The sequence below is a fragment of the Pleurodeles waltl genome, chromosome 3_1 (assembly GCF_031143425.1).
Source record: "Pleurodeles waltl isolate 20211129_DDA chromosome 3_1, aPleWal1.hap1.20221129, whole genome shotgun sequence".
Classification (NCBI taxonomy): Eukaryota; Metazoa; Chordata; class Amphibia; order Caudata; family Salamandridae; genus Pleurodeles; species Pleurodeles waltl.
In genome coordinates this window covers 1,172,874,161-1,172,897,976 of record NC_090440.1, presented here as the reverse complement: position 1 = coordinate 1,172,897,976, position 23,816 = coordinate 1,172,874,161, and the positions used below count along the sequence as shown (strand labels likewise).

Below are 23,816 nucleotides of genomic sequence, written 5' to 3'. Positions count from 1 at the left end.
TGATGCCAATCCTGGACCTGGGGATTTTGAATTGGTTCCTCAAGCAGGAAAAGTTCAAGATGCTGACCCCGTCACAGGTTCTTTTGGCATTGAACGAAGGAGATTGGATGGTGTCCGTCGACTTGCAGGATGCTTACTTCCATATTCCGATCCTCAAGTCGCACAGAAAGTATCTGCGGTTTGTGGTGGGGTCGCAACACTATCAGTTTGCGGTCCTTCTGTTTGGTCTTACTTCGGCACCTCGAGTCTTCGCGAAGGTGATGGCGGTGGTTGCAGCGGAGCTCAGAAGAAAGGGGATAGCAGTATTTCCTTATCTGGATGATTGGTTGATCAAAGCCAAGTCTCCGGAGCTCTTGCGGCATCAATCGACAACTCAGTTGTTGTTCGATCTGGGCTTTTCGGTGAACGTGCCCAAATCTCGCCTAGAGCCCTCTCAACGCCTCCTGTTCATAGGGGCGGTACTGGACACAACATTAAATCGGGCCTTTCCTCCACCGCAGCAGATTCAGGACATTCAGGCGTTGATTCCAATGTTTCAGAATGGAGTGGTCGTTCCAGTCCTCAAGGTCCTTCGCCTGCTCGGTCTGTTCGCTTCTTGCATTCTGCTGGTCACTCATGCACGCTGGCACATGAGGGCCCTTCAGTGGTGCCTCCGCAGGCAGTGGTTTCAACACAAAGGAGATCTCAAGGATTCGATCAGGATCTCCAGAGACGCTCCAGCGGATCTTCAATGGTGGGCTGTGGGCGGCAACCTGTCGCAAGGAAGGCCGTTCTCACTACCTCCGCCGGTGGCCACAGTTGTAACGGATGCTTCCAATCTAGGGTGGGAAGCTCATCTGGGGGACCTGGAGATCAAAGGTTGTTGGTCTCCAGTGGAACAGAGGTTTCATATCAATCTATTGGAACTGCGGGCGATACGTCTGGCTCTCAAGGCCTTCCTCCCTTCCCTTCGCGGTCAGTCGGTTCAGGTCCTGACGGACAACACTACTGCGATGTGGTATATAAACAAACAGGGAGGAGTGGGGTCGTATCTTCTCTGCAGAGAAGCTCTTCGGCTCGTGTCCTGGCTTCAGGACCATCAGGTTTGCTTGGTAGCAAATCATTTGGCTGGAGTTCTGAACGTGCGTGTGGACAGTCTCAGTCGTCTCATTTCGACCGATCACGAGTGGCGTCTTCATACGGATCTGGCCCTTTACATCTTCCAGAGGTGGGGATATCCACAGGTAGATCTGTTTGCCACTCGGGAGAACGCACACTGCCCGTTGTTTTGCAGCCTCCAGTATCTGATGCAAGGAGCTTTGGGGGATGCGTTTTAGATGTCCAGTTGCTTTACGCGTTTCCTCCCATACCCTTGATTCCTCGGGTTTTGAGGAAGATCTGCCAAGATCGGGCCCAAGTCATCTTAATAGCCCCGGATTGGCCAAGAAGGGTATGATACTCAGATCTTCTCCAACTCTCTCTGTGCCCTCTGCTCCATCTCACATACAGGGCAGACCTCCTCTCACAGTCGCAGGGGTAGGTTCTACACCCCCACCTCCAGAGCCTGCACATTCATGCCTGGAGATTGAATGTGGCAATCTGAGTTCCTTTTCTCTCCCGCCGGAGGTGGTGGAAGTTATTTTATCGGCCAGGCGACACTCCACCAAATCGATCTATGCAAACAGGTGAGCCAGATTTGTGACTTGGTGTGGAGAGAACCAAATTGATCCCTTGAGGGCCCATCTGTCTGACGTATTGTTATTTGCTCAATCCTTGGCACAGAAGGGTTGTGCAGTTGCCACAGTTAAGGGTTATTTATCAGCGCTGTCGGCTTTTCCGTGCCTTCCAGATCAACCATCCTTGTTTAAATCGCCCATTGTATTGAGATTCCTTAAGGGTCTCACTAATAAGTTTCCGCCCACTCCGTTTGTTATGCCACAGTGGGATCTTAACTTGGTATTGACCTTTCTTATGGGATCACCATTTGAGCCAATGCACTCTTGTCCATTGAGACTTTTGGTTTTGAAGAGTGTTTTTCTGGTGGCCTTAACATCGGCTAGAAGAGTGAGTGAGCTCCAGGCTCTTAGCGTAGAACCCCCATATATTTCTTTTTACAGGAACAAAGTGGTGTTAATGACCAAGGCGGCTTTCCTTCAGAAGGTTGTTACACCCTTTCATTTGGGACAGTCCATTACTCTCTCTTCTTTCTATCCTCCACCTCATCCATCTAAGGAGGAAGAGAGGCTTCACCAGTTGGATCAGCGAAGAGCGTTGAGCTTCTTCGTCGACAGGACGAGGGAGTTCAGATAAGACGATCAGCTCTTCGTTGGTTACGTGGGGAAGAGGAGAGGCAAAGCTGTCCACAAGAGAACGCTGTCCAGGTGGGTCATTCTTTGCATCAAGTTATGTTATTCTCTAGCAAAGAAAGAACCTCCTGTTGGGCTCCGAGCCCATTCCACCTAGGCTAAGGCTGCTTCGTCGGCCTTGGCTAGAGGTGTTCCAGTGGTTGACATCTGCAAAGCGGCAACTTGGGCATCCCTCCCCACTTTTGCCAAGCATTATTGTTGGACTCTGAGGTCAGGAGGGATGGCCATTTTGCACGCTCAGTGCTGCAGGATTTCTTGGTTTGATAATTCAGGCACCCACCTCCGGAGGCGGTACTGCTTTGGGACTCTATTCTTTAGGTGAGGTTTACACAGGTAGTTGTATCCATCAGAAGAACAAGTCACTTACCTTCGGTAACGCCTTTTCTGGTGGATACACTAGCTACCTGTGGATTCCTCACGGTCCCATCCGCCTCCCCGTTGCCTGACTGGTTTTACCACGAATTCCTTGGGTGAATGCCCGTATATTGTACATATGTATATGATGATGCAATGTTTATATATATATATATATATATAAACGTGTGGATATGTATATATATATTTATACACATATTTTGTGTTGTTTATTTCTATTGATCACGTTTCATATTATTGAAATAAAAGTTGGTATATAAGTTTGTTTGATGTACGCCTTTCACATCTGTAATGTCAAAGATCTCCTGTTTGCCTCAAAGGCAATTATGACAACTGACGTCTGCACGTCTGCACGTCGACAAAGACCTCTTATTGCCTGGATGACGTCATACGGCGTCGCGTGGGAGTCGGGCAATTGTGACGTCATTGTTGACGTGCAGAGCTAGAAGAAAATTTCCGTCGAGGGCTGGCACGTGGGGAAATTCTTTAGGTGAGGAAATCCACAGGTAGCTAGTGTATCCACCAGAAAAGGCGTTACCGAAGGTAAGTAACTTGTTCGTTTGGTAGACCTTACTCATTCACAAGGTCGAGACAGTAGAAGATCTTATCAGTCCTTTCAAGGTGACCAAGATGGCCCCTGGGAATATGGTTACTACCCATATGCGAAGGTACTTCAAACATCACAGGAAGCTGTGGTACAAGTCACAATTGTTTGGGCCGGAGATTTGCAGCCCATGACTACTGTAAAATGTTTCTGGAATCTTCAACTGAACCTCATGCACAATAGCCTAGACAAGCCTCATCTAGGTCAAGACCTCAAACGAGATCTTCAGCTCCACACATACTAATGCGTTCTCCTTCAAGGCCAATATAGTCTTCTCCTCAAGTAATGCATTCACCTTTGGCAATTCACTCTAGTCCACCAGTTCCATATGATGACCATGACAACAATCAAATGTAGCTACCTTCCCCACATTCATTCAGCCCAGCCTAGGATGAGTACATAGATCCCATTCCAGAAGACGTTTGAACACCCCCTTGCCTCACACCCCAGTCACCCAAAAGGGAATTCACCTGCACATGATATAGGAGGTTTTCACACTCTTCGAGAGAGAGCCTCAAATTTAACCTACCAATACAAACAAAAGAGAATGATTGATTACTTTTTATGATTTGAAAGCCTTCACCAAAATCAGTTGAACAATTCCAATCATTGATCATTTTTTTTCGGAGGGACTGACGCTCATGAAGAACCCAGCCACAGTGGCTGCAGTAATTCTTAGGCTGGACACAAAATACAAAGCATCTGAGAACACTTCAACTTGCCTCCTGAGGCGCCCCTCTGCAGATTCAGTGGTGATGCAGTAGCCCAATAGTAATCAAGTAAACATCTCCGTGTTCTGGACCACCCTACAGAGAAGGAGGAATTCTCAACATCGGCAAATGTTGTTCAGCAATGGCAGCCACATCAGTCAGGTCAACTAATGCAATGGCAATTCTTGCAAAATATGACTGCCAGATGTGGTTAGACATTGTGTCATACCTCGAGTTACTTTCTGATGATAAAAAAGCAAGAGCATAAGAAGGAGAGAACTTCCCTGTCATAATGGGTACCACAGTGGATACTGCCTCAACAGAATTCTGACAGTTGGCTGGGGCTGCAGTGGTACTGGGGCAAGCTTAGACCAGAGTAGAATAATTGACATACCTTACAAAGGGGAATCATTCTTTGGCAAGCATGTTGATGAAGCACTCCATTCAGTTAAAATGGATACGGGCCCTACAAGTTCTCTGGAAATCCTACAGTAAAGACAAAAACAGCCCTTTTGTGGAGCATGAGGAAAGGGTCGATATTCCTTTAGAGAAGGTTACCAGCCTTACAGATATCAACTAGTTCAACACATGTGCTGTCAAGGCTACACGGGACATTATAGAACCCCAAAGTCTCACAATAAGCAGGAACCTCAGAGAATATTTATGGACAACTGCTCTTGAGTAAATGAACACTCAAGAAGACAGTGGCATATAGAAGGGACAGTCACAACGAATCCTGGAATACTTGTAGGAGGAAGACTCAACTTTTGACAGAGTATGGGCAAATAACATCTGACCTCTGGGCTTTGGATCTAATACACTTCATCCACATGTTAGATTTTATTCAGAAACCAGCAACCCAGAGGGTCTTATAATGTTGCAAAAAAGGGCAATTAAGCATGTCCCTCATTTCTCAGAGAAATGTAGTGCTTTATTCTCGCTTTTCCTGATTGAAAACAAAAAAAAAGAAGAAGAAATCAAGAGAATGGAGATCAGTTTTTTTGATTTGCAAAATCTGAACAAAGTTCCCAAAACAATTTTGCATGGCCGAAGTCCTCAAACTGCTTCATCAAGGAGATTACATGACATCCAAGATATATATTTCCTCATACCAACAAATCCAAATCATCTCAAGTACCTTAGGTTTAAAATGGCTGGTCACCATTGTCAGTTCAATATGTGCCTGTTTGGACTAAAGTCAGCCCCTAGAATATTTACAAAGTGTGTGTTTGGCTCCAGTAGTATCTCACCTATGAAAACAAGGACTTCAAATATTTGCAAACATAGACAACTAGCTAGTCAAAGAAAACGCACACAAAGAGATCAATAAGAGCCTACTTGTGGCTCTTCAAAGAATGAGGGTTTACTTTAAAGTTGAAGAAATGTTGTTTAATCCTGTCAAGAAAAGTGCAATTTTTAGGAGCAGTTTGACACAATGCAAGACAAGGGCTTTCCCTCCAGGGAAAAAGCGTAGGACGTCTAACTTCAATGGCCAAGACTAAACAAAAGAAAAAAACAAGTCTCCATCAGAACCTTAAAGTCCATATTAGAAATGATAATGATCTGCATCCCTTTGATCCCTCATTGCCGCCTTCACATGAGGCCCTTTCAAGAGGAATTCGATAAGCAGTGGCTCCAGGTCCAGAGGTCGTTCAAAAATATCACACAGGTGGCAGAATGAATGAGAAAAGCTTTACAATTGTGGGCTCAATACAAAATATCAATGTAAGGTTGTCCGATTGTTCAAGAAAACACTCACTTTACTATGACTACAAACTCTGGAGTGCACTTGCAGGAACTAGCAAGCAGCAGCAAGTGCCCCCCTCCCCCCCAATGAGAAGCAACTGCATATCATATCAAGAGTTGGAAGGCCATACCACTGATGCTACAAGACATTCTTCTAGGAATAAACAGTTCTTCAGTAGTATTACGGAAAAACAATACTACAAGCACGTTTTTGTATGGACAAAAAAGGGAGAACTTCATTCCTACAGCTCTCTGGAAAATTTAGGCATGGACCTTTCAAAAATGTATCCAACTAAAAACACAACATCTCTCAGGAACACCTATCTCCTGGACAGAGTACCCCAGCAGACCTCCTCAGGAATGTCACGAGTTGGAATTGCAGCATCAACAACTGAGCAACATTTTTTTCACACTGGAGCAAACCAAGTCTAGACCTATTTGCGACCAACCTGAGCCTCAAATTGCGATAGTACTTCAACATGCAAAACCTTCCTGGAACATGGCGGAAATGTATTTTCAATCTATAGGGCAGGGATGTGTGCATACGCCTTGCCACCCCTCCCACTGATTTCGAGGTTCCTAGCAAAGCTGAAGAGTTTGGCATCCTTATTTTAATAGCTACTTGGTGGCACAGGCAGGAGCTCTGTTTAGCTTATGTCTGCCAATAGAGTTAGCAAAATCCTGACCTTTACAATCAAAGAGCGTTGTCTCCAGTTTAAAGATGATAGTCATTCTAAGATTTAATCCTCGTTTCATACCTGAGGTATCCACTGATTTCCCTTTGAACGAACCAATAATATTAAAAAACATATTTGCAGAATCCATCCAACGCCATGAAAAGAACACTTCACTTTATAAATTGTCTAAAATTCTTTATTTGCAGAACTAAATTGTTCAAAAATCTAATCGGTTATTAGTGTCTTGTGGCTCTCTGCGGAGAGGTCAACCCCTGTCAAAAAAGCTGGCTGCGAGTCCGCACCCATAGTCTACAGTCATAATGAGGCAGGATACTTGCTTCAATGAAAAGGCAAAGCATATTGAACAAGAAGTGTTTGTACATCAGCAGCTCTGTTCCCTGGTGTTTCAGTAGTAACCATTTGCATAGCAGCCACATGAAAGAGCAGAGATGCAGAAGTGGGGCAAGCAGTGCTACACCTTTTTCCAATAAGGTGAGTCTGTGTTTTTTTTTGTATTTCCCACCGCCCACTAACTGTCTTTCTCCAATATTAGTGACTTTCATAGATTCACAGGAGACCCAGTCTCCTCCCCCTCACAAGCCCAACTATAACATGCTAAATTTACAAGCACCTGTGCTAGGAAATCCGAACCTGGGGACCAGAGGTGAGGATGGATGAAGTGTGTGCTGATATGCAGAAATTTTGATTATTCTAAAATGAAATGAACAGGCTACCCTGTGACTGTCAATGTTTTTCTCCTATACTTAACATTGTACTGCTCTCTATGTATACTGTGGTACTGTCAGCTCAATGACTGGGGTAATTGAAGCATGCGAATCTATGAAAGATACTAGTACTATCGAACTGCATTTATAGGTAAACAACTTTTTCTTCCCTTTTTCTTTTTCATCCCAGAACGTTAATTCACAAAAACTTGAACCCTAGTGAAAATTACTTTATTGAACGTACAAAATGTCAACAATGTCCACTAACGTGTAACGTGTTAAGTAGTGATATTATTTACTTATCATGTTAGGTGTATCCTGAACTTCAGATTATGAACGTCGTGGAAGCAAACCAGCCAGTCAATATCGACAACTGGTGCAAGAAGGGAAAGAAGCAATGCAAAGGCCACTCTCACATCGTAGTACCCTTTAAGTGCCTCGGTAAGTGTCCTTGGGTGTGCGAAGGAAATCTAAAATACCTGCTGCCTTCAAGGAGATCTTGCGTACAGACGATTAAAGCCAATGACCTTGGATGTATTCTAGTCTAATTTTCTTATGACGGCACTCTCCTCTTAAGCTGTTGAACTAGACACTGTGTTTTATCTTCTTTCAAAGATATACAAGAACTCTGCAGGAATCCATTAGGTCCCTTACACAATAGGTTTGTACTGCGATTAGCAACGTGATTTGTGCTTTTTGTTTTTATAAGTTTCTGTTCTAACAGGAGATTATACCTGTGCCTTTCCTAGTTTCATCTAGTGATTGCACAGCCACACCCAGTTTCAGCTTCGTGTTTGCTTGATCCTTTTGCAAGTTAATTGTGACTAGTTGTGGTTGTGTTTGAATGATGAGCTCTTTGCTATTATTTCAGTGAAATGAGTACAGGAACCAAGTTCAAGATCTGCAAATTAAGAGTTGGAAAGAAAGAAAGGTAACCCTGGAGACTTCAGGCAGGGCATTAAGTGATGACATGGAATGGGTGGGTGAGATAGAAATGTGTCCTTTTCTGCCATCAAGTTGTAGGATGGTGTCTTTAAGACAAAGTTGTCTATTATTATAGGCTGCACCCCGGGGCAGTGCTTTAAGTGTTCCAACTTGATGCCGCCTTGCAATCTTGCACCATACTACTCCAAGTGGGATATTGGCGTCCAGGGTGGGGCAGAATGCCAACCAGCTCCAAAAAAAAAAAAACAGCATGCCAGTGATGTGCGTGAGCTGCCATTAGCTGCATTTTGTAGAAACAAACTCTTCTAGATGGTTGTATACCGAGCCATCTCCTTGAATGCATAGCTTTTTATGCCAAAGTCCTACCTCTGTTAATCTAAAACCTGAACTTTACCCCCACTATTGCTTTTAGTGAAGCTGTAACCTGGCATATTTGTCATTGAATTACCTTTTTATTCTTTCCTGGAGTGTTATTCTGCATGTGACGCAGTATCTAATTTACACAAATGTGCAATTTATTGCTATGATCAAAAACGCCAGCATATATTTACATTCACAGTTTTCTTTTGTGCCCACTTTCAATAAAATACTATTCTAATGTCTAGTATTCTTAGGAATCGTTTCACCCTTTTTACGCTCTTTATGTGCCAATACATTTTTATGTTTGTCAGAGGCCATAACTGGTACATGACCAGTACAAGTCCCAAGTAAGGTCTTTTCACCATATCAGCTGCTTTTTCATGGAGTATTATCAGTGCCACTGGAAAAATGCATCGACGAAGGACCAAATTATGTGTCTATCTCGATAAAGTTATGCAGAAAAAAAGGCAAATTATTTGGCATAATGCTGTAAAGAGTGACTGAATAAGGTTAACTATTTTTCATTTCAGCACCTATTACTGTTGTCTGCGCATTGTCTCACATCGTTAGTGCCAGTTTGACACTTGAAAACGGCAATGGGTGACTGTAGGAAGTTGACTCTGTATGCACTATTTCAAAGTAAGGAATAGTATGCACAGAGTCCAAGGGTTCCCCTTAGAGGTAAGATAGTGGCAAAAAGAGATAATACTAATGCTCTATTTTGTGGTAGTGTGGTCGAGCAGTAGGCTTATCAAAGGAGTAGTGTTAAGCATTTGTTGTACATACACACAGGCAATAAATGAGGAACACACACTCAGAGACAATTCCAGCCAATAGGTTTTTGTTATAGAAAAATATCTTTTCTTAGTTTATTTTAAGAACCACAGGTTCAAATTCTACATGTAATATCTCATTTGAAAGGTATTGCAGGTAAGTACTTTAGGAACTTTGAATAATCACAATAGCATATATACTTTTTACACAAAACACATATAGCTATTTCAAAAGTGGACACAGTGCAATTTTCAAGGGAGAGGGCCTCCTGGGGTCACTCCTGCACTGGAGTTCCGATCCTTCAGGTCCTGGGGGCTGTGGGTGCAGGGTCTTTTCCAGGCGTCGGGATTTCAGAGTCAGGCAGTCGCGGTCAGGGGGAGCCTCGGGATTCCCTTTGCAGGCGTCGCTGTGGGGGCTCAGGGGGGGCAACTTTGGTTACTCAAAGTCTCGGAGTCGCCGGAGGGTCCTCCCTGAGGTGTTGTTTCTTCACTAGTCGAGTCGGGGTCGCCGGATGCAGTGTTGCAAGTCTCACGCTTCTTGCGGGGATTGCAGGGGTCTTTAAATCTGCTCCTCTGGATACAAAGTTGCTGTCTTTGTTGAACAGGGCCGCTGTTCTCGGGAGTTTCTTGGTCTTTTGGAAGCAGGGCAGTCCTCTGGGGATTCAGAGGTCGCTGGTCCCAGGGAAAGCGTCGCTGGAGCAGTTTTCTTCTGAAGGAGGGAGACAGGCCGGTAGGGCTGGGGCCAAAGCAGTTGGTGTCTTCTTCTTCTCTGCAGGCTTTTTCAGCTCAGCAGTCCTCTTCTTCTTTAAGTTGCAGGAATCTAAATTCTTAGGTTCAGGGGAGCCCTTAAATACTAAATTTAAGGGCGTGTTTAGGTCTGGGGGGTTAGTAGCCAATGGCTACTAGCCCTGAGGGTGGCTACACCTTCTTTGTGCCTCCTCCCAAGGGGAGGGAGTCACATTCCTATCCCTATTGGGGGGAACCTCCATCTGCAAGATGGAGGATTCCTAAAAGTCAGAGTCACTTCAGCTCAGGTTGCCTTAGGGGTTGTCCTGACTGGCCAGTGACTCCTCCTTGTTTTTCTCATTATCTCCTCTGGCCTTGCCGCCAAAAGTGGGGCAGTGGCCGGAGGGGGCGGGCAACTCCACTAGCTGGAATGCCCTGTGGTTCTGGAACAAAGGGGGTGAGCCTTTGAGGCTCACCGCCAGGTGTTACAGCTCCTGCAAGGGGGAGGTGATAGCATCTCCACCCAGTGCAGGCTTTGTTACTAGCCACCGAGTGACAAAGGCACTCTCCCCATGTGGCCAGCAACATGTCTCGAGTGTGGCAGGCTGCTAAAACCAGTCAGCCTACACAGGTAGTTGGTTAAGGTTTCAGGGGGCACCTCTAAGGTGCCCTCTGGGGTGTATTTCACAATAAAATGTACACTGGCATCAGTGTGCATTTATTGTGCTGAGAAGTTTGATACCAAACTTCCCAGTTTTCCGTGTAGCCATTATGGTGCTGTGGAGTTCGTGTTTGACAGACTCCCAGACCATATACTCTTAGGGCTACCCTGCACTTACAATGTCTAAGGTTTGGCTTAGACACTGTAGGGGCACAGTGCTCATGCACTGGTGCCCTCACCCATGGTATAGTGCACCCTGCCTTAGGGCTGTAAGGCCTGCTAGAGGGGTGACTTATCTATACTGCATAGGCAGTGTGAGGTTGGCATGGCACCCTGAGGGGAGTGCCATGTCGACTTACTCGTTTTGTCCTCACCAGCACACACAAGCTGGCAAGCAGTGGGTCTGTGCTGAGTGAGGGATCCCCAGGGTGGCATAAGAGATGCTGCAGCCCTTAGAGACCTTCCCTGGCATCAGGGCCCTTGGTACCAGGGGTACCAGTTACAAGGGACTTACCTGGATGCCAGGGTGTGCCCATTGTGTGAACAAAAGTACAGGTTAGGGAAAGAACACTGGTGCTGGGGCCTGGTTAGCAGGCCTCAGCAGACTTTCAAATCAAAACATAGCATCAGCAAAGGCAAAAAGTCAGGGGGTAACCATGCCAAGGAGGCATTTCCTTACAGTGACTGAAGGGTCAACAGGTTACCTTTTCAACTTGTCTGCCGTTACGTGGAACTATAATCTGGTGCTTTGTAACTTTGGATTCCTTTGCGCTAGAAACCATTTTCTTGGGTGAAATCTGTAAATGAAGGAGCAGATGGTCAATTATAAGGCATATGAGGCAAATCTATAATCATGCAGGAAATGCCACGGCAGCAGAATCTCATAATTCCTGTTCCCTAATAATTATCAACATCATGGAGCAATGCAGACAGACGTTTTCTGCTCAATAACTTCTTATGAAGTTGCAGTTACCTCTGTGCTATTCAAATCGCTCTACGTCAAAATTCAGTTACTAAATAAATTTGCCCTCATGAAATATAAGCTAAGCATGTAGTGACGGTTTAACATGCATTCACATTAGGCCTGGCTTGTAGTTGAAAGTGACTCTTCAGTCACTGGTATGGTTAGATACTTAGCAAACATACATATACTCTTTTACTCATCCTTGTGCCCCCCTTATCCATTCTTCCACCCTACTCATTCTTGCATTCACACACTTAGACATCTGCAAATGCACAATACTACAGATGCACAGACTCAACAGGCTTGTGCCAGACAGAATAACAGAATAATAGTAAAACAAGTGGCCCATTAGAACTGTCTTGTAAGCTGCCTTGCACTCAGAGGAAAAAAAGGAAAGGGGACCTCCACTTTAGAATATTCCCCAGGTGCTAGACTGGAACTGCAGCGCTCCTGCGTGCCGCTAGGTGGAATATAGTTTGACTCGATGTTGTCCTCATTACTCCCCGAATGTGTCAGACCAGAGATGTATATAAGCATCCCCCTTGTGCGCCGATGTCCGTTCCTTTCTTGCTATGTTTTAAGACACAGGTCTGGCGCTCCTCTACATTTTTCGTTGGTTGACAAATTATTTTAAATTACTTTTCCAGTGAGCAAGGGAAAGCTGTCCCCACCGATGACTACAAGGCTCAAACTGTGCCAGAACTGTAGAAAATGGATGTATGACAGACCAGGAGGTGGTGTGACTTTGTTGTTCGTGCTCAGGGGCACCACTCCCAAGTCGTGCAAAGAATGTAACCTAATACACCTAAAGATGATCCAGGACCATGAAGTTAAGCCGAGTAATGCCAAAGGAAGTCAAGTCTTGCACAACTCTGGCTACTACTCGAGGGCATTGAGCTGTTCCTGCTCTTGATGCCCATCCTGCCAAACTCTGCCCAAAGAAGTCATGAAGGAGTTAAATTGTCAGTAATTCTTGAGAGCATTCTGGTGTGTTTTATGTAGTGGTTTTGCGACCTCACTGTGTAATACACTCACAAAACCATCTTTGGACCATTCAGACTTATTTTTAAAACCCCTTGCTCAACCTTGGGAAGCTGTGACTTTGAGCGTCAAGGCTTAAACAAATTAGTGTCAAGCACTTAGGAGCACCAAACAGCAGAATAAGAGTCACACAGCATGAAAAGAAATCTAAAGCCAATTTATAAAAAAAAATATTTTTATGGATTTTTGGACTCCAAAAAGAGCAAGATCCACCAGAGGGTTCAGGATATGTAGATTTGTAAATAAAACGTAAATCTCAACCTTACTCCAAAGCACAAACCAGCATTGGTAACCATGTGTAAAGTTTTGAAAACGTTTGATAAGTTTGGAAGAGTTGGGTTTGGCTACTCCAGCCCAGACTGGGCGACCAATTCAAACAGGGATAAGATCAGGGAGGCCATTAAGGAATATTAGGACTGTTACCTGGTCACCAAAGCAGTCTCAAGTCCAGTTCCACACTTTAAATCAAAACCGCCATAGACTTCAATGGAGTGGTCCTGATGCTGAGGATACAGGGTGCTGAGGATGCTGAAAGATGCTCTGAGTGCTGTACAGTTGATGGAGGTCTAAGTGCGGGTATTTCTGAGTCCACATGTAAGGTGGGGCAGCTTTGACCACAGGAGTCAGTGTTCTTTGAAGTTCATCTGTAGAAGTCTAACAGCAGCTAAGCTACCAGTCTCGGCACACAGCAGGTCCACTGGTTTCCTGTGGTGAGGACTAGTGTTTGTCATTGGTGACCAGTCCGCATCCTGACGACTCTATGGGTCCGGCAAACACAGGTGCAACGGAGTTCATAGTGGGTTGCTCGTCTACTATCGGCAGAGATATTTTTTTTTTGGGAGTGGCTGCTGACTAGCCATGACAGGCTACTTCAGCTTTCATGGCTGTGATGCTGTAAAACAGGGGGGAGGTGGGTAAGCTGACTGACCATGGAGTCACTACTTCAGTCTGGGGATTGAGAGCGACTTTTTCAGAAGCCAGGCACAGTCCTCTCTTCACTAGCCCAAGAGCAGCAGGTGCAGTCCAGTGGTTGGTACAGCCTCTCTTGCCTGGTCCTTGGCTCACCAGGCAGTCCTTTTTTGGTCTTCTCTCCAGTCCGGATGTGATCTGAGGTTCGAGGTGCCATATTTATGCTCAGAAAGGGCCCTGGGGATGCTGTGGAGGCTAATGGACTATCCGTGGCCATCCCACCTTGAGATGACATACAGCTATGTGTGGTATCTAGCAGGCCCAGAGTGCATTATTCTGCCCACTCTGAAGATTTCTGAATCCTTACTTTGTCATGAGGAGCTTGGTAGCCCATCCCAGAGGTAAGGCCACCCGTCTACCTGAACAAAGGGGCAGACCCTCTTGAGTGTAATTGCCATTTGCCAACTGAAGGTGGCTAATCCTTTGAAGCTCACTTTTGGGCCAACACCTTGAGTGGCTCTCTTCAAGGGAGAGGTAACACCTCTCTCCATGGCAGGCCTCTTGTGTTCTCGAGTCTGGGTGCCGTTGACACTACTCACCAAGAGGGCAAAAGGCGATCTGGTGCCCAGCAGCTGCGAAAGGCCACTGGATAATCTGGGCAGCCAAGTGGCAACTTTCGAAAAGTTGTCTTTTCTTGAAAGTAACATTAAATTTGACTAGGGCTTCAAGTTTATGCTGCAAATATTTTGATACCGTGAAGTACCCATTTTAGTAGTCCCATTCAGAAGTTAGCAGGACTGAGACGTCAGCCTGTAACTCTGTACTTGCCAATGGGGATACTAGCTTTTCTGACTAAAAACAACAACCTTGAGGTTTTACTGTTGGGACATAATGAAGTACAGGTCTCACTTAATAATATACTGCTCCCTGCCTTTGGGGGCCAATAGGCCTTTCTTAGGAGATTTTTTATATATTTTTAAGGGAGGTGTGGGCTTTGCCTTCGGTTTAAATTACAAAATTGAACTAGCAGTTTGAAACTGCTGTTCCAGGCTCCAATGGCAGGCTGGGAGCCATTTTGTACTTTGTTGGATGCAAGGTGGCACAATAAGTACTGCTTCCCTGGGTATACACTCCAACTTACTGTTGGTACTGTATATTAGGGACTTATGAGCAAGTCAGCTTGTGCCAATTGGGGGGTAGCCAATTGTAAGTAAATGTCTTTTTTGTGTGGTCACTCCCAATTTTTGAACTGATGCTGCTGGTTTTAAGACTGAGTGCACTGAGGACTGCTAACCAGATCTCAGTACCAGGGTTGTGGGGGGATGTAGGAAAGTACCATCTTGCCTGGCATGTAACCCCCATATTTCACTGTATATATGTTGTTTTAGTCTATGTGTCACTGGGACCCTGCCAGACAGGGCCGCCGTGCTCATAAGTATGTGCTCTGTATGTGTTCCCTGTGTGATGCCTAACTGTCTCACTGAGGCTCTGCTAACCAGAACCTCATTGGTTATGCTCTCTCTGCTTTCCAAATTTGTCACTAACAGGCTAGTGACTAAATGTACCAATTCACATTGGCATACTGGTACACCCATATAATTCCCTAGTATATGGTACTGAGGTACCCAGGGTATTGGGGTTCCAGGAGATCCCTATGGGCTGCAGCATTTATTTTGCCACCCATAGGGAGCTCTGACAATTCTTACACAGGCCTGCCAGTGCAGCCTGAGTGAAATAACGTCCACGTTATTTCACAGCCATTTACCACTGCACTTAAGTAACTTATAAATCACCTATATGTCTAACCTTCACCTGGTGAAGGTTGGGTGCAAAGTTACTTAGTGTGTGGGCACCCTGGCACTAGCCAAGGTGCCCCCACATCGTTCAGGGCAAATTCCCCGGACTTTGTGAGTGCGGGGACACCATTACACGCGTGCACTGTACATAGGTCACTACCTATGTACAGCATCACAATGGTAACTCCGAACATGGCCATGTAACATGTCTAAGATCATGGAATTGTCACCCCAATGCCATTCTGGCATTGAGGGGACAATTCCATGATTCCCCGGGTCTCTAGCACAGAACCCGGGTACTGCCAAACTGCCTTTCCGGGGTCTCCGCTGCTGCCAACCCCTCAGACAGGTTTCTGCCCTCCTGGGGTCCAGGCAGTCCTGGCCCAGAAAGACAGAACAAAGGACTTCCTCTGAGAGAGGGTGTAACACCCTCTCCCTTTGGAAATAGGTGTGAGGGCTGGGGAGGAGTAGCCTCCCCCAGCCTCTGGAAATGCTTTGATGGGCACAGATAGTACCCATCTCTGCATAAGCCAGTCTACACCGGTTCAGGGATCCCCAGCCCTGCTCTGGCGCGAAACTGGACAAAGGAAAGGGGAGTGACCACTCCCCTGACCTGCACCTCCCAGGGGAGGTGCCCAGAGCTCCTCCAGTGTGTCCCAGACCTCTGCCATCTTGGGAACAGAGGTGTCTGTGGCACACTGGACTGCTCTGAGTGGCCAGTGCCAGCAGGTGACGTCAGAGGCTCCTTCTGATAGGCTCTTACCTTTCTTGGTAGCCAATCCTCCTTCCTAGGTAGCCAAACCTCCTTTTCTGGCAATTTAGGGTCTCTGCTTTGGGGATCTCAGCAGATAACGAATGGAAGAGCTCATCAGAGTTCCTCTGCATCTCCCTCTTCATCTTCTGCCAAAGGATTGACCGCTGGCTGCTCAGGACGCCTGCAAAACCGCAACAAAGTAGCACAGACGACTACTAGCAACCTTGTATGGCTTCATCCTGCCGGCTTTCTCAACTGTTTCCAGGTAGTGCATGCTCTGGGGGTAGCCTGCCTCCTCTGCACCAGGAGCTCTGAAGAAATCTCCCGTGGGTCGACAGAATCTCCCCCCTGCAACCGCAGGCACCAAAAAGACTGCATCACTGTCCTCTGGGTCCCCTCTCAGCACGACGAGCGTGGTCCCTGGAACTCAGCAACTCTGTCCAAGTGACTCCCACAGTCCAGTGACTCTTCAGTCCAAGTTTGGTGGAGGTAAGTCCTTGCCTCCCCACGCTAGACTGCATTGCTGGGTACTGCGTGATTTGCAGCTGCTCCGGCTCTTGTGCACTCTTCCAGGATTTCCTTCGTGCACAGCCAGGCCTGAGTCCCCAACACTCCTTCCTGCAGTGCACAACCTTCTGAGTTGTCCTCCGGCGTCGTGGGACTCCCTTTTGTGACTTTGCGTGGACTCCGGTTCACTCTTCTTCCAAGTGCCTGTTCAGGTACTTCTGCTGGTGCTGCCTGCTTCTGTGAGGGCTCCCTGACTTGCTGGGCGCGCCCTCTGTCTCCTCATTCAAGTGGCGACACCCTGGTCCCTCCTGGGTCACAGCAGCATCCAAAAACCCTAACCGCGACCCTTGCAGCTAGCAAGACTTGTTTGCGGTCTTTCTGCGTGGGAACACCTCTGCAAGCTTCTACACGACGTGGGACATCCATCCTCCAAAGGGGAAGTTCCTAGTCCTGTTCTTTCATTCAGAAATCCAAGCTTCTTCCAACAGGTGGCAGCTTCCTTGCACCCTCAGCTGGGATTTCCTGGGCTCCTGCCCACTCTCGACACTGTCGCGACTATTGGACTTGGTCCCCTTGTCTTACAGGTACTCAGGTCCGGAAATCCACTGTTGTTGCATTTCTGGTGTTTGTTCTTCCTGCAGAATCCCCCTATCACGACTTCTGTGCTCTCTGGGGGTAGTAGGTGCACTTTACACCTACCTTTCAGGGTCTTGGGGTGGGCTATTTTTTTAACCCTCACTGTTTTCTTACAGTCCCAGCGACCCTCTACAAGCTCACATAGGTTTGGGGTCCATACGTGGTTCGCATTCCACTTTTGGAGTATATGGTTTGTGTTGCCCCTATACCTATGTGCTACTATTGCAATCTACTGTAATTTTACATTGCTTGCATTACTTCCTTTTGCTATTATCTGCATAATTTTGGTTTGTGTACATATATCTTGTGTATATAACTTATCCTCATACTGAGGGTACTCACTGATATACTTTTGGCATTTTGTCATAAAAAGAAAGTACCTTTATTTTTAGTAATTCTGTGTATTGTGTTTTCTTATGATATTGTGCATATGACACCAGTGGTATAGTAGGAGTTTTACATTTCTCCTAGTTCAGCCTAAGCTGCTTTGCCATAGCTACCTTCTATCAGCCTTAGCTGCCAGAAACACCTCTTCTACACTAATAAGGGATAACTGGACCTGGCACAAGGTGTAAGTATCTCTGGTACCCACTACAAGCCAGGCCAGCCTCCTACAGGGGACATATATAAATGTATCACCTCCCCCTACACATGTGGGACCTGATGATTTTAGTTGTCCTTCATGAAGAGCCCCATGCAGACCAAACTGACAGGTCCAGCGTAAGCGTAAGCGTTTGTTTTATATTCCTATGTGCAACACTGGTTGCTTCCAATTGTATGTTTTACCTTTTTTGTATGTTGTATTTGTAATATTTGTTTTGTTCTTATCTGTTCAACTATTGGCCGCATCAGTATTTGCAGGCCTCCCTATCGGACTGGGCCATTGAGGTGGAGACCATGAAACATCTTGTGTCCCTCTATGCCGATGAGCTGCCTGTGTACTTGTGGAACCCTGTGGAGGCATTACTGCGCCTGCTTACTATATTGTATAACTTTGGTCGACAATCCGGATGGCCCATAAGTCATTGCTGTACCCAATAGCTGGGCCTTCAGCTGTACAAAGAGCATCACTTCACCCTAATTGTGATTTCATGGGAGACTGAGATGTTCCGGTATTTGGGAATAATAGTATTAGATAATAGATCTCTCTGGCATGTGGTCAGGCCACAAGGGTCTGCTGGTGCCTCCAGTATGGTAAACACTGACTGATCCTCCCTTGGTGCCATCTGAGCCCCTTAAACCTGTTGATGGTTCTGCACTGACTCTGACTTCCATTCTGGCTTCAAGAAATGTGCCAATCCCTTCTTCATTGATTCTGGTCCTGTCATTGCTGGAGGTCAATCCCCTGCCAGCTTGATGTCAGCCCATGAGCTGAATCAGTCTCAATCCCATTCAGGTTTGCGCTTTGACTCCATTCCAGAGCACCTTATTCCGTACAATCTGATTCAGACAAATGTTTGCTTTACCACAAAGCTATCCTCCAAAGCTTCTTAATCTTTTTGGCTCTGATTCTGACAAGACTTTGACACCACCTATAAAAGACAGAGGTGATTATGGCATGATTTACCTCACATTACGATGATGTATGGACTTGGAGCCGGCCAGTGGGCTTGATACTTCTATTGATTTCACCCCTTCAATCCTCAACAGAGGAGAGACCTTATTTTATAGTAATTAAAGAAGTAGCTGAGGTCCTGGACCTACAGTTTCCTTCTATCACAGTCAAGACATATGACCTTACTGAGGTTTTGCATCCTGGACCAGCCTCATCTGAGCGCATTACTCCAATTTAATAAAGCCCTGACTGACACCCTTATGGGCATTTTTGGGCTAATCCTTGATCTTGTCCACTGGTGAACAAGCAGGTGGCCAGATGCCACATACCAGGTCCTGGTGACCCAGATTTATTTTCTAGAGCATCCTACTCTTAAGATTTTAGTGGTCCTGGCTTCCACCAGCAAAGTGAATCCTAATGCATTCCCCACAGCTCCTCCAGACAGGAAGTTGAAAAGGATTCAGGCATTTGGGAAGCAAATGTTCTTTTCAGTCAGTTCAGCAATTAGTATGGTCTACCTAGTAGGCCTTTACACGCACACTTGCTGGAATGTCGCCAGCGAAAACTGACTGGATGTTCTGGAAAGGTCCAGGGCCGCCTTGGAACAAACCATTCAAGATGGCCAGAATGCAGCCAAATACATGATTCGGATTGACCTCAACACTAACTTTTGCTTGGGGCTAGCAGTATGCACCAGTTTAGTACTCTTTCGCCACATGTAGATGAAATCCACAAGCTTTTCTGAACATGTGCCAGCATCCCTCATGGGTATGGACTTTGATGGTTCGCACCTGTTAAGTGAAAAGGCTGATTCTACCTTTGAGCCCTTTATTGAAAGCAGGGCAATGCCATGTTTTTTGAGCCTTTGCACCCCTTCCTGACAGTTTCCTCATCAGTTCAAACCTTTCTGAGGCTAATCCAAAGGATTGGCAGATCAGCAACACTAGGCTTTGCCACCACCCCAATAGTCGCTCCAGTCCTTTTATTGTCAGGAACAGAGATCAAACAGACATTGCACGGGTCACTTGCAACAGTGTTTTTCTCACTCCCTGTACCAAGCAGCATCAACCTTAAGCTGCTTTATTTTGACCTTAGTGGCACACAACCACCTTGTGGGTGGCAGGATCAGACATTTCCTCCCAAGGTAGCAACCTGTCACTACTGGCAAATGGGTCCTCCAGATCACCCAGCGGGGTTATGTCCTCCCTTTTCTTGCTGACCCACCTGAGGTGCCTCCTCTGAAGTAAGGATGGATTGCTACTTCTACTATTCATGCAGAAGGAGAATGGAGTGGAGGGCTGTGTTCTAATTGAAATCTTCGCCCTCTGAATTCCTTTGTACAGAAGACTAAATTCTAAATGCTCACATTGGCCCAAGTATTTTTGTCTTTGTTTTTTTGTCTGAGCAATTGGATGGTAGCCTTCAGCTTGCAAGAGGCATTCTTTCATGGGCCCTTCCAACAACTATTACCTGCTGCTCAAGGCCAGGCGTGATCATTTTCAGTTTGCTGTGCTCCACTATGGCTTTACCAATGCCCATGTGTGTTCCCGAAAGTGATTGCCGCAGACCAGTTTGAAGGGTCGGGTACCAGTTTTAGTCTACCTCGATGACTGGCTATTGAAGGCTGGCTTACCGCAGTTGGTCATAAAACACCTCCAGACAACCGCGAACCTCCTGACGTTGTTTAGGTTTTCAATCAGCGTGCTGAAATTACACCTGACTTCGTTTGCAGAGACTTGTTTTATAAGAGCTATTTTGAACATGGAGCAATTGTCGGCCTTTACTTTGCCACAACAAGTACAAAACATTTAGGCTAAGATCCTGATTTTTCAGTTTTCGGCCTGGATCTCAGTGAGGGTAGCTTCTTGGCCTAATGCATCCGGTTTGCCTTCTTTGCCAGATGGCATATGCAGGCTCTGCAGTACGATCTGTGGTCTCAGTGGTCCCACCCCCAAAGAAATCTGTCCGATGTCATTCAGGTTTCAGAGGAGACCGGACAGAATCTTCACTGATGGCACCTGGAATGCAACGTAATCAGTGGCAGAGACCCCTCTCCCGTCCACACCTAAAGTGGACGGTGGTGAAGGATGAATCGCTGCTAGGTTGAGGAAGTTGTCTGGGAGAGGTGGAGATCAGAGGATGCTGGTCTTCATTGGAAACCTGGCTCTACCTCACCGTGTTGGCATTGAAGGGCTCATGGTATCTTTAAACGCCAGGGTTTACTGGCTCAGCCAACAATTCCTTTGCAGTCACAAATGGCTGTTGACCCTCTGTTGGCACCTTCTAACAGTGGGGAGAAACCTGGATAGAAATTTTTGCCATCATCAAGAGTGCACAGTGTCAAAACGTTTGCTCTCTGGCGTTCCTATGAACACTCTCTAAAAGGCTTATTCTGGCTATATTTTAGCACTGATACTCCTGTATGCCTTTCCTTCTCAGCCTCTCCTGCCTTAAGATCTGAAAAAGAACTAGAACATCCATGCCCAAGTCATCCTAGTAGCTCCTTATTGTGCCAGAATACTGTGGCACCTGGAACTTTTAAGGCATCTGTCCTCTGATCAGGCTGCTGCTTCAGGAGAATAGTCTATCGCAGCAGGAGAGCAGGGTTCTGCAACTGAATCAGTGCAATCTACACCTCTTTGTATGTAGATTGAGTGTGTTGGATCTACCACCTGAGGTTGTGGATGTCATCATCCAGGCCAGGAGTCCCTCTGCAAAGTTCATTTACAGGGGGCTTTGTGGTAAATATGTGACCTGGTATGGATTCTGCACAACAAACCCCTTAGAAGCTGAACTGTAGAATGTTTTATTGTTTGCTTTGTCTGTGGCTCGCCAGGCTTGCAGCAAGGCTGTTTGTCCTTTTGGCCTTTCTGCATTTGCAGGACTAACCATCCTTGTTTAAGTTCCTTGTTTTGATGTGAGCCATTAAAGGTTTGACGCATGCTCCCTCCCAAACCATTGATGCCACAGTGAAATCTCAATTTGCTCTTGATGTTCCTCAATGCACTGCTTCTTGCTGCGTCTCCTCACTCTCAGAACTGTCTTGCTTATTGTGATTACTTCAGCTTGTGTATGTGAGAGAGCACCAGCCTCTTTCGATGCTGCTGCCCAGAACCACTTTTTTTTTTCCCAAAAAAAAACTGGGATTGAGGAATTGGGTGGTTTTTTGCCAAGATTTGTGACTTTCACTCTTCCAGCGTTCTTTGGAATGCATCATCCCTCGAAAGACAGAGCGGTTTCATCAGATGGACCCTAAAAGAGCCTTAACCTTTTACATCCATCTCACCAAAGACCAGTGGGTGAACAGTCGGCTTCTTGTAGGCTTCTTGTAGGGTTCTTGGGGGCTTGGGGTGGCGGAGGAGGAAACAAGGAAGGTAAGGTCGTGCAGAAAATACTTTGTTAAGGTGGATAACCTCTGCTTTAAGATCTGCTATACATTGATCAGGATACTGTCTCCGGAAGGACCGTGGGCTAATTCCACCAGAGCGAAGGCTCCTACAACTGCCTTGATGCAAAGTGCCTGGTCTTGTCATCTGCCATGCCGTGACATGTTCATGCACAATTGCGACCTTCACATCCAGGTCCGATGAGAAGGACATTTCTCCTGTTCTGTCCTGTAGGAACATTTGGTCTCACTCCACACCCCCCTCCCCCCCCCCCCACACCTTGTACTCACTGCTCTGGTATCTATTCACTCTGCCTAGTGGAAACTGCAACTGCAGATTACTCGCTGTTGTGCCTCCCTGTTCAGTAGATTTATTTATTTGTATCTTCTAAAAAGATCCCAAATGAGGTATCTGCAGACTGGTACAAACAATTGTTTTGTGCCCTGGGTCAGGCAGACGGTGCGAAAGGGTCAAGCAAGAAACAGACGTTGTCGTGCAAGGGTGACATTTATATGTGGTTTTGTTCTGTTACTTCTGCCACCAAATTAGCCCACATGGAGCTGCACTCCTCTATTTTGCAATGCACTGGAGCAAAGCTGTAAAGTCTTCTGCATTCCGTCTGGTGCCTGGGGAATATTCTTCAGATGAAGTATCTGTAGTTTGATAGAGTATCCACTAGAGAGAGCATTATCAAAGGTTAAGTAACTAGTTCTTCCCCGAGCAGTGGATCCACTAGCAGAAATTGGCTAACTAATTGTCCCATGCAGTATATTGTCATGGGAAGAAGCTGAATGTGAATGTTACTCGGACTGACAGAAGAGGGCTGTTGGGGGTGGGGGGGATATATATATTCCTGGGGGCGATTCCAGCAATGCGTGTGCTACAAATCGAGCCGCGCAACGCAATTCAAAACTATTGACTCCTTGTTTGAGGAAGTTGAGGAAATATTAAGGAGTCTATCTATTACTGCCTCCCCAATTTCTGCCACTCTCACGCATAGGAAGATTCCTGATCTATTTAATAAGAAACCACAGGCGCCTCATTTGACTGTGGAAGTGGACCTTCATCCGCCTCCTACAACCCAGGCTGCAATTCCTTTACCATCAAAGAGTCATATTCTGAACGCCGAAGCCGTTGAATGCACTCAAACTAAGGACTCCCTGCACCCAGGCCCTAAAACCATAATCTCTACTGACATTCCCTGCTCGAACATATTTTTACCTCTATCCACTTCTAGTGGGAGCCCAGGATGTCCTCTACCCTTAATCTCAGCTGAACCCGATATAGAGGAACAGGACTGGTTGATACAACCTAAAGGAGCACCTGAATTGGTAATTATTTCCCAGAAGCTGGACGATTTAAAGTCCTTGGTAGTGGTAATCTTGGAAACAATTTCTGGATTATCCGATCAGAGGGCAGTATGTAATTGCAAACTGCCCAGTACGGATGACCATAACTTTGAGCCGACCGGGGGGATTAAACATGCTAGCAACATTAGATACTAGGGATAACGCGACTATCTTCCCCAAATGCTCAAAGTCTGGGGCAAAGTCCACAAGCATGGTGACAAACAAAAAGGGGATTTGCCCATCCCCACCCACTGTTACTGGGCGAATGCCCA

The 23,816-nt window shown here is 46.1% G+C and overlaps 1 protein-coding gene across 8 annotated transcripts in view; it reads left to right on the top strand.

Annotated features, from left to right (window-relative positions):
- The window catches only part of APLP2 (amyloid beta precursor like protein 2), a 438,018-nt gene that overhangs the window by 194,928 nt on the left and 219,274 nt on the right, over window positions 1-23,816 (top strand). For all 8 annotated transcript variants that reach the window (XM_069224475.1, XM_069224476.1, XM_069224474.1 and 5 more), the window contains exon 3: window positions 7,494-7,623. In XM_069224475.1, coding sequence (XP_069080576.1) covers window positions 7,494-7,623 — 130 coding nt within the window. The remainder of the gene's footprint in view (window positions 1-7,493; window positions 7,624-23,816) is intronic.